Source organism: Acartia tonsa, chromosome 10, assembly GCF_053477335.1.
Source record: "Acartia tonsa isolate MP-2025a chromosome 10, ASM5347733v1, whole genome shotgun sequence".
NCBI lineage: Eukaryota > Metazoa > Arthropoda > Copepoda > Calanoida > Acartiidae > Acartia > Acartia tonsa.
The window spans coordinates 2,428,928-2,440,571 of record NC_137269.1 but is presented as its reverse complement, the minus strand read 5'-3'; the positions used below and the strand labels follow the sequence as shown (position 1 = coordinate 2,440,571).

Sequence of the window (11,644 nt, the reverse complement as noted above, 5' to 3'; positions counted from 1 at the left end):
TTCCAGAGATCAACAAAGTACCTTGTGTGATAGCGCCAGGAATTTTAATTTGTTAGCATAGGTGCGGCAGTATATCTATGAGGTGATAGAAATACATACATAGGCCATGGACAAAATTAATTTCCCCCCAACCCCATAAAATAAATACCAATTTGTTTTTAAAAATGTGGTTAAAAATAATATTTATGATCTTGGGGGAAGATTGGTTTAACTACCAGTGACCTATAACTGTATTTTATAATAAAACAGAAGGAAGCATAAATATTTGTCTTAACTCTTTTATGTTCCGTAATGCTAATGTTATATGCAATTTTGAGTTGTGATTATACTCAGGTTAAGTCCACCCCCTTTTATTCTTTTAAAGGGGGAAACACTCCCAGTATTATAACACAGAAAATGAAAATGAAAAATAATATGCATAATATAATTTATATAATATAAATTAAGCCGTTTTGTAAATGCTAAAAATTAACAGTTTTTGTGTTATAAAGGTTGTTGCAAATATAGGTATTAAATAATTAAAATTCCGAATATTTGGTGAGTCCATAAGCCCAGTAGACAGAGGCAAACAGGAGGATTCCACAGGGTATCAGAACCTTGGCTGAAATTAAACAAGGATGTTAATATGGATAAGTATCAAAGCGAACACTGTATAGAAGTACGAGGATATAATTGTGTCTGCCTGTATTTCGGTACTGAAGAATATCACTAACCGCTGAACCAATTTGTCTCTCCTTTTCAATGGTCCTGGGAAGGTTTATTACAATTTTGGGGGAGGGAACCACCACCCTCCCGAGAAAAATCAAAATCCAAGAATAAAGAATTACCCCTTTTATCTTTTTAAAACTTGAATTATAAACCACAAGTGCTCCTAGATAACTCTATCTATCTATCTATCTATATATCTATCTATCTATCTGTCTATCTATCTATCTATCTATATATCTATCTATCTATCTATCTATCTATCTATCTATCTATCTATCTATCTATCTATCTATCTATCTATCTATCTATCTATCTATCTATCTATCTATCTATCTATCTATCTATCTATCTATCTATCTATCTATCTATCTATCTATCTATCTATCTATCTATCTATCTATCTATCTATCTATCTATCTATCTATCTATCTATCTATCTATCTATCTATCTATCTATCTATCTATCTATCTATCTATCTATCTATCTATCTATCTATCTATCTATCTATCTATCTATCTATCTATCTATCTATCTATCTATCTATCTATCTATCTATCTATCTATCTATCTATCTATCTATCTATCTATCTATCTATCTACTTTCTATCTATTTTTTCTATCTATCTGTATATCTGTATTAACCTGTAATTTCACCAAATCTAATCCAGTAATCATTATTCTGTAGAGTGCTGTAGAAAAGTCGACGATTTTCAACCTCTTCTTGTTCGTTTCTTAATATGAAATATAAACAAGAATGACAACATCCATATGAAGAGTAAAGAACAAAATAAATACAGACAAAATGAGTGATAGAATAAAGGCTTAGTTGTCAATGGTGTTAATTATAGGGGATTGCAGAACAGGAGCAACTCATTAGAACATTCAGTAAGAAAGTTGTGCAAAGAAATTTTTGGTTTTCAGGCTCTGAGTTTTCAACCGTCAGTAGTGGTATTAATAATGATGACAGCAGTACACATAATTTATTTTGCCTTAAGACCAGACAAACTTATAGAGTAGCCTCGCAACTCAATAATATCATCCATTTACCTATCCGTGGTTAAATTTTACCTTGCAATAAGCTTGGTATTCACAAAGTTATCCTGCAAATGAACACTCTGAAAAAAAGAAAATATTGAGATTTAAAAATTAGCTAAACAATTGATTAAATATAGGACAAACACAAAAATCTTAATAATATTTAGAAGTAAAAAAAGTTGTCCAATAAAAAGACAATTATGGATTTCTAATTTTCTAACAGATAGCAATTAAAATTCTGCATAAATCAGACTTTCCATGCCTGAAAATTGCATGAAAATAGTGTAAACTGAACCAAAACAATTCATACAGACTGTAAAACAATTCTTACCCTTGGAGAGAGAACATCTTCAGTCCATGGTATGGCCTTGTCAGAACTCTTCGTAAACTTAACAACCAATATTTATTTTCAGTAGATAGATGAAAATATTTTATGCATGTGATATTTAAAACAAGATTATTACATATAAGATCCCCCTAATTTGATAGATGTAGAATCAGATACATGAAAGATTCCCTAATAATACCTACCTGAGTTGTAGTTCAGTTGAGAGATACAGATACAGATACATGGAAGATCCCCTAAAAATACCTACCAGGGTTGGTTTTGAGTTGTGATCAAGATCCAGATTCTGTAAGATCCCCCTAATAATACCTACCAGGGTTGTTGCTGAGATGAGAAATCCAGATTCAGATACATGAGAGATCCCTCTAATAATACCTACCAGAATTGATATTCAGTTGAGATATCCTTACTCAGATACACATAAGATCCCTCTAATAATACCTAACAGGGTTTGTTTAGTTGAGAGATACAGATTCAGATACATGGAAGATCCATGTTTAATGCCTACCAGGGTTGTTGTTGTGTTGAGAGATCCAGATTAAGATACATGAGAGATCCCTTATAATTACCTACCAGGGTGTTGTTGTGTTGAGAGATCGTGATTCAGATACATGTAAGATCCCCCTAATAATACCTAACAGAGTTGTTGTTGTGTTAAGAGATTGTGATTCAGATACATGGAAGATCCCTGATTAATACTTACCAGGGTTGATATATCCTTGCTCAGATACAAATAAGATCACTCTAATAATACCTACCAGAATTGATATTCAGTTGAGATATCCTTACTGGGTTTGTTTAGTTTAGAGATCCAGATTCAGATACATGTAAGACCCCCCTAATAATACCTACCAGGGTTGTTGTTGAGTTGAGAGATCCAGACTCGGATCCTTCCCCTTCCTTGTCATCATGAATAGGTTTTCCATCTGGTCCAACCTAAAATAATCATTATCACAGGATGTCTCTCTGTATGTTTGTACCAAAGGATTTTATTCACCTCTGGACTGATGTGAATTTTCTTTACTGTGGAGCTTAGTAAAGGTACATAAGGCGGTTTATATATATTTGGCGGAGAGTACCTCGACCCTCAAAAAAATAATTTCTTTTACTTTTAAAAATGTTAGTGGTACGACTACATGGTGTATCCTCCTTCACTCTTACTTCCAAGTATTCCTAAGGCTTCATTACTTAGCTTTATAAAGGATATAGAAAATAATTCAATTACTGAGATAAAGCAAACACTTTTATCAAAAAACTATTAATGTGTTATCACCTTAATTTCATGTATCAATTATCTAACCTTGATAGTTTTGCCATGGTGATTAATTTCTCGCTCACCCTCCTGCCTCATAGAATCCATAAAGGTATGCAACAGAACCTTGGAATAGAAAAATAAAGATGTTCATTATCAACTTTGTTTTTAGTATCAACAAAAATGTTTTTCCATTGTCTTTTGATGAGATTTTCTCCTTATTAAGTTGAAGTTGGAGTTCTTTTCTAAAGTTTATTTGAGGTCTAAATGGTTTTCTCTTTCATTGGAGATTTCAAATTCAAGGAATTATTAGGTTAGCAAGACAAACAGACAATCTGCTACTTTAATATAAGGATAACATCATAAAATATACAGAACAATAGGAAATTTAAAGTTTTTCAACTCATTGCTACTGAATGCAAAATTAATAGTAAATTCATGAGTATGGCTTTGGCCAAACCAATCACAACTTATTACCTCATACACTGTTAGGACTGTAAGACAAAGGTTATATCATATAAACAAATTTAGTTGAATGTTTTTAATACTTGAAACAAGAAGTGTCTAAGAAACTATAATGTAGAATTATTGAGCCAAATGTCCTGCAGCTAATTAACCGACTTATAGAATGTACATCAGTTGTCCACAACAATGAGTTATGGGTATTCCCACTCCGCCAACTGTGCCAGGTAATGAATTGAGCATGTTTCTGGTAAAGGTATTCCCCCTACTATATCTATGTCGCGCATATAATAAAACAGCAGTAGCAACTATTTTTAATGTCATTAGTTATGACATGGTGTTGGGCCAGGAATCAAACCCATTACCTTCCCAATGAGTGGATGATCATATTCATACCTCAAAAAATGGAACAATTTGTGCAAAAATAAGCCAGACATCAATCATCTTCACATAGGCTGTTGGTGGTAGGGCTCCTAAAATTAGGATGAAATTTATTAAACATCGCCAAACATTTCATATATCTTATTATATAAAGTAGTAAGCGTTTTTGTCTGTCCCGAAAGATCTCGCTAACCGCTGAACTGATATTGTTCTCCTTTACAGTGAAGCTTCTTGTGGGTACTGGGAAGGTTTTAAACTATTGGAAGGATGTCTTCACCCTTTCCCCCAAAAAAATATTTTTTTACTCTTTTGAACACAAATTTAGAATGGGATGAGTTCGACTTTTCCCCCCTCCTACCTTAAGTGCCCCTAGAGGCTTCTAGGGGGCGTAGCCGCTAGTGATTAAATAAAATCACAAAATCAAAAGATTATAGATAAGTTTGAATACATTTTTGTCAAAAAAAAGGAAGAACCAATCACAATGTCAAAAAAAATATTTTTAAATATTGTGGCCCTTAGAGAAAGTATAGAAAAATTTAAAAACTCCCTTCCCTACCAATTTGGGATTGGCCATTCCCAATTAGGCGTCCATTTTATTCTAGACAACCAACTTCAGGCTGAAAATTGTTGATCATTTATCATGTTTATAATAAGAGAGAAAGATTGAGGGAGAGAAAAAGAAAGTGAGGGAATATCTCATTATAAAGGAAGTCCCCAGGGCCAGAGAAATGACAAGAAGCCTTGTTGGAAGAAGCAAACACAAGATGCTTTTTTTAAAAAGGCATAATAAGAAAAATGTACTTATAGTATGATAAAAACAAAATTTAATTGGGTTCATAATTAGGGAATTTAAAGGAAAAGACCAGATTATCTTCTTATAAGCTATAAGAGAGGAAAATACATGTTAATACAGAAAAATCACGCATTAAAGGAAAAGGCCTTAAAATTATCCTAAATTGTTAAAAATACATTAACAATTGATATTTTGTTTTAAAAAGTTACCTTTTTTATAAATATAAAGAAAATTTAAATTTTTTTCTTATTATCTTAGGTGAAGCCATGGCTGCCAACACAAAAATGTTAAAACCGTATTTTTGTTCTCATTTGAACAATTTCCAGAGTTGACATGAGTTTTATACCTTAAACTTTTCCTTTAAACAAGCTTGACAATCGAAAACCTTTAAATCAACACATTTATCAATGTGTATGAGTACAGCTCTTCACAAGTAATTTTTACCTGAAGGTTGATTGTAGAAAAACCCTGGCCTAATATAAATTATTTTCTCATAAATGGAATAGTTTATACTTGGATAAATTATTGTTTCAATTCTAGATTGGAGACGTTATTCTAATTAGTTCTATAACTAATTAATCTGTTTCCAAAAATCTAGCTTTCTTTCTTTGCACTTCTTTGTACTTGATTTTTTGTCAAAATGATAAAATGATTTAACAAATAGCTGTTTAGGCCTTCCTAAACAAAGATCCAATGATTGTGATGTAATTCAAAAGAGACAAAAAGGGGGAAACATCATTTACTCAGCTCCTATAAAAGATAGATGGTTAAAACTTCTTGTAAACATTCAATCAATATGGAGCATAATTAAGTATAAAACATCCATAGTAGTCAGACTGCTTTTAAGCCGCTTATATTTTTCACAACTGATTTTCTCAATATATTATTTTTTTTAGTAGTGAAGCTACTCTAAAATTTGAAAGAGAAGGGAAAGAGAAGAAATAAAATTAAATAGGATAAGGAAAGAGTTGGACAAAAGAAAGGAAGAAAACAATTTTAAATTAATTATCTATCTTTCTAAAAATTTAATTAGCAATTTAATTAGCAACTCATATGATTACAGAAGATTGAAGAACCTGAGAGAGATGGGACAATAAGCTGTTTATCACATTTACCCCAAAGTTTTATAAAAACGTTTTCTTATCCATTTTTTTAACAACTTTAAAGTAGTTATAAAGTAGCTTTAAAAAGTTACTAAAATTTAAGCTTTATATAGTTATTTATAGCATCGTATTATAAACAGCTTTAAGCGGATATAAAATTTTTACATTTTCATATTTGTAGAAAACTGGATACAACTCTATACGATAAATGCTTTTTCAGTATGGTTTTGCACCGGTCTAATCCAGTGGATATTTATGGTTTTCAAAGCCATACTGGAATATTCAATAACTTAAATATTATAAAATAATCATATTTATCGTATTCATTCGAATCCGGTGGACAGGAACCGGTTCTCATCCATACGAAAAAACTATGTCTAGCATCGTATTATATCCAGCTTTCTACGAGAAAATAGAAATGTACAATTTGGCACCTCGGGGCTTAAAAAACTAGTTTTAATCTTATAATAGTACATTCTATATCCGCGGAAAGCTGTTTATAATACGATGAGAAAAATAACTATTATATTATTCATATTTAAATGTGATTTTAGTTAAGAAAAAGGGATATATAACATTATACGTATATTTTTAGTAAAATATTAATTTATTAGTATAATTAATGAAAATTATATTTTTGTAGAATAAATTTTCATAATGGATATAGTATATATGTGGATATTACAACACAGAAAAATTGTCGTCAATTTAGGTTGCTAACATAAAACTCATTATTTGTTAGTTTGTTCCTTCAATAGGAGCGGGGATGTGGAATGGATTGCCATTTTAGTCGGTTGCGATTTTTGCTTTATTAGAGAAGAAGAAAATCTGGTGTAAGATCCAAGTAATAATCAATAAATTCTCTTAGATAAATATTTCAACAAAACAGTTTTTCAATAGTTAACTGTACTGGCCATGATAAAAAGAGTGAGATTGGTAGACAATATGATTCTTTAAGATTAAAGGACCCTGTGATAAAGAATGAATTTGTCTTAAAACTCAGAAATAGATTTCAAGTCTTAGAGGACCTAAATGACGAGACTGAGATCACATGGACTTCAATTAAAGAAAACTTTCAATCTACTGCTAAGGAAATCCTAGGACACAAGAAACCAGAGAAAAAGGACTGGATCTCTGAAGAAACATGGATCAAAATAGAAGAGAGAAAGAAGCTCAAAAACAAAATCCATAATGCTCAACATTTGGCTGACATGAGCAATTTAAAAGCTGAATATACTGCTAAAGACAAAGAAGTCAAAAAGTGCACAAGGAAAGACAAGAAAGATTACATTGACAATCTGGCTGAAAAGGCCCAGAGAGCAGCTGGCTTTGCTAACATGAAAACAGTATACAACATAACCAAGCAATTAAGTGGCAAACATAGCAAAAAGAGTGGTGAAACTATCAAGGCTAAAGATGGTAAATTACTTACTACAGAAAAAGAAATTGCTGAAAGGTGGAAATCACATTTTGAAGAAGTGTTGAACAGACCTGAACCAGAAATTACTGCTGAACCAGAACCAGGACATGAAATAGACATAGATATAAGACCACCAACTATTCAAGAAGTTAAAGCTGCTATACATAGCCTAAAGAATGACAAAGCACCAGGACCTGACTTGATAACTGCCGAAATGCTTAAGGCAGACATAGATCTTTCTGCTTGGACTCTAACTGATCTTTTTGATAAAATTTGGAGGCAAGAAAAGATACCAAAGGACTGGTCTAAAGGTATAATCATAAAACTACCTAAGAAGGGAGATTTGAACAATTGTGATAATTGGAGAGGAATTATGCTGCTTTCTATCCCAAGCAAGGTCCTATGTAAAGTTATTTTAAACAGAATTGATGAGAAAATTGACAATAAACTGAGAGAAGAACAAGCTGGATTCCGTGCTGGAAGGGGCTGTGTTGACCAAATTTTCACCCTTAGGACAGTTATTGAACAATGTGTTGAATTTAACAAGCCACTTCACGTAAATTTTGTTGATTTCTCTAAGGCCTTTGACTCCATACACAGACAAACACTCTGGAAAATACTAAGAAGTTATGGTATACCAGAAAAGATGATAATTATGATAACTAAATTTTATGACAACTTCCAAGCCTGTGTTTCAGTTGGAAACAATAAGACATCTGATTTCTTTAAAATAAGCACTGGAGTTAGACAGGGATGCATTTTATCACCTATTCTATTTATATTGGTCATTGACTGGGTGATGAAGAAAACCACAGAGGACAAAAAACGTGGTCTCCAGCTGGGCATACTAGGACACCTAGAAGATCTGGACTTTGCTGATGACCTGGCACTGATTTCAGAAACAATTAAACATCTACAAGCTAAGACAGATAGACTAGTCAAATATGCAGGACAAGTCGGGCTCTTTGTTAATGTCAAGAAGACTGAAATTATGAATATACCTACAAACCCTGATCAAACTATAACAATAAATGGTGAACAATTGAAACAAAGCAACAAATTCACCTATCTGGGGAGTGTTATCAGCAGTGAAAATGGCTCAAAAGCTGATATTAAAACCAGGATCGATAAGGCTAGGGTTGCTTTCAACAGTCTACACAACGTTTGGAATTCAAAGAAACTTGCTCTGAAAACAAAAATCAGACTTTACAACAGTAATGTGAAATCAGTTCTTCTCTATGGAGCGGAATGCTGGAGAACTGTGAAAACTGAAACAAATCAACTTAATGCATTTCACAATAGCTGCCTAAGAAGAATTTGCAAAATATTCTGGCCAAACAAAATATCAAACCTTGAGCTGTATGCTAAGACCAAGTGCAATAGTATTGAAGCAGAAGTGAAATATAAAAGACTAAGGTGGCTCAGAATGGAACAAAATAGGTTTCCAAAAAAGTGCTTAAAATGGAACCCCACCACTGCACTGGTAAACGTAATCGGGGACAACCAAAAATGACCTGGAGGCGGAGCACTGAAAAGGACCTCTTTAATTTGGAATTAACATGGGGAGAAGCTGAGAAACTTGCCAAAGACAGCAGGAATTCATGGAGGAGCAAGGTGTCCGTATTCTCTGGCCTTCACAGTCAAAAAGAGAGATGCGTCTGATGATGAAGAAATTAGTTAATATTAGTTAAGAAAAAGGAATATATAATAAATGTATAATTTTTTAGTAAAATATTTAAGTACTAAAATAATTAATTTTTTTCTTCTGTATTTCAAGTAAAAAATCATTAACTATAAGACATACATGTCAAATAGTTTAGGAATCATTTCTATTGATCATGTGTGTTGATCAATACAATGAATTTAAAATCTCTAATCTAGTTAGCCATGATATTCATACTCTTAAATTAAGAAATAAATTATCTTAGATAACTATTTCATTAAAACAGTTTTTCAGTAGTTAAGAAATTAGTTAATATTAGTTAAGAAATAGGAATATATAATAAATGTATATTTTTTTAGTAAAATATTTAAGTACTAAAATAATAAATTTTTTTGTATGTCAAGTAAAAAATCATCATGACAGACATGACAAATAGTTTAGGAATCATTTCTATTGATCATGTGTGTTGATCAATACAATGAATTTAAAATCTCTAACCTAGTTAGCCATGATATTCATACTCTTAAATTAAGAAATAAATTCTCTTAGATAAATATTTCATCAAAACAGTTTTTAAGTAGTTAAGAAATTAGTTAATATTAGTTAAGAAAAAGGAATATATAATAAATGTATATTTTTTTAGTAAAATATTTAAGTACTAAAATTATTATTTTTTTTGTATGTCAGGTAAAAAATCATCAACTCTATTATTATTTCTTTTGGTCATGTGTGTTGATCAATAAAAATTAGAATTACAGTAAATATATCATTTATTTTTACTTTTCATTAAATTTTCAAAAAAAACATCCAATCCATTTAACAATGATATTCATACTCTTAAATCAATCAATAAACTCTCTTAGATAAATATTTAATCAAAACAGTTTTGCAGTTAATTAATTGTATTCTTTGTGTGTGCTTTTAAAAAATAGTCATAATAAAAAGGCCTAATTAGAAAAATTTTGAAAGTTAAGACTAAATGGGATGTTGTGCAATGACATCTGAACTTAAACCATGAACATAATGGGCTAAATATCAGACTAGAATTTTGAAATTTGGTACATAAGCCTAGTTCAAAAGGTACTACATGTAGATAGAAAAAAAAGCAAAATTCTTTATTTTTAAGGTATCGTTTGTTGTCTTTTCCCTTGGTAGTTAAAGGAACCCTATAAAAATACAATGATTTAACTGCTGAAAGACTGCCATAAGTAGACCCAATACCCCATATTTGAAGCTTTTAGCTTCAATTGTGGTAAGCCGAAGCGTTTCAGCTCACCGGTTGCGAGTTCGAGTCCAACGAGCCCCTAGCCTTGAAGTATTCTACCAAAACAAACTAGCAGGATTTACTCATACAGAAATTATATTTAAACTGAATACATTTACAATGGGTGGTTACTATATATATACAAAATAGATTATAACAATGAGTTAAGTTTGAAGGGGGTTTGGGAGACAAGGGCGTAGCTCGCGGCGGTAGGCATCTGTGGGGTAAGCTGCAGTAAAGGGGAAGGCACCATCTCCCGGTAGGATAGTTGCCTGACAAGTGGCATTGTAGATGCAAATTTTGATAGTTTTCCATTGCTTATGATAGAAATTTTAATATTAAACATTTCTTGAAGGCTTCAATAAGACCCTTGCCTATACCCCAAAATAAAAGCATTAAAGAACAGATTTTAAAGCAATTAGAAAAATATTTATACCAAAAAAAGTAAATAATATAAAAACTATTATAAAAGTATAATAATTATTCTAACTATTGGTGACAAATAGCTCATATTTTGAACCCTAGCTATGTATGAAAATCTAAGATGTAGGTCAATTAGAGCATTCTCTCTAATATTAACCCTTTACAGTCGGGCCCCTTGCCGCACCTTAATCGGTCGGGGGGGGGGGGCGTTCAACGCCCCCCCCTTATTATCTCAGTTCCTATTAGAGCTAGAAGGCTAAATTTTTTTGTGCAAGTCCCCTGTTTGATAATGAATTTCCGACCTTTTATAAGTCTAAGTCAATTTTCGCTTCCTTCACCCTTTTATTTAACAACCTTTGTTTTTAGGTCTTTTTTTACTTAAAAATTTCAAACGGCTGTAATTTTCTTATTTTTGAAGCTAGAAGAAAATTTTTTTTCCAGAAAATGTTTATCTTTATGTAAATTGTACATTAGAAATATCAAAATATAAATTTCAGCGGCCGCAGCTGTATTTGGCAGCTGCCAGCCGCCGCAGTCGGCGGTCGGCGGGAAAACGGCGGCGGTTCGTTATGAAATTTTAATACGTTATGTAGACATGTAAGAAAAGCTTAAGTTTAAAATTTGAAGTCTCTAAGTCAAAAATTGCGGCCACAGGAGCCTTTCAAAGATTTCTGGAGACCTGGAGGATCAGGACCTGCAGGATCATACCTGGAACCTGAAAGTGACTTGAACACCTGTATTTCATATAAGGATGTACTACTAGAGGATTTTTTAGTATTTTGGTATGATAAAA

At 32.0% G+C, this 11,644-nt stretch overlaps 1 protein-coding gene across 1 annotated transcript in view; it reads right to left on the bottom strand.

Moving 5' to 3' along the window:
- Window positions 1-419: 419 nt before the first annotated feature.
- The window catches only part of LOC145330382 (uncharacterized), a 68,310-nt gene continuing 57,085 nt past the window's right edge, over window positions 420-11,644 (bottom strand). The window contains exons 31-37 of the mRNA XM_080175020.1: window positions 4,201-4,277; window positions 3,391-3,468; window positions 2,943-3,026; window positions 2,076-2,132; window positions 1,778-1,824; window positions 1,352-1,440; window positions 420-601 (exon numbers count right to left, since the gene is read on the bottom strand). Coding sequence (XP_080031146.1) covers window positions 519-601; window positions 1,352-1,440; window positions 1,778-1,824; window positions 2,076-2,132; window positions 2,943-3,026; window positions 3,391-3,468; window positions 4,201-4,277 — 515 coding nt within the window. The 3' untranslated portion in view covers window positions 420-518. The remainder of the gene's footprint in view (window positions 602-1,351; window positions 1,441-1,777; window positions 1,825-2,075; window positions 2,133-2,942; window positions 3,027-3,390; window positions 3,469-4,200; window positions 4,278-11,644) is intronic.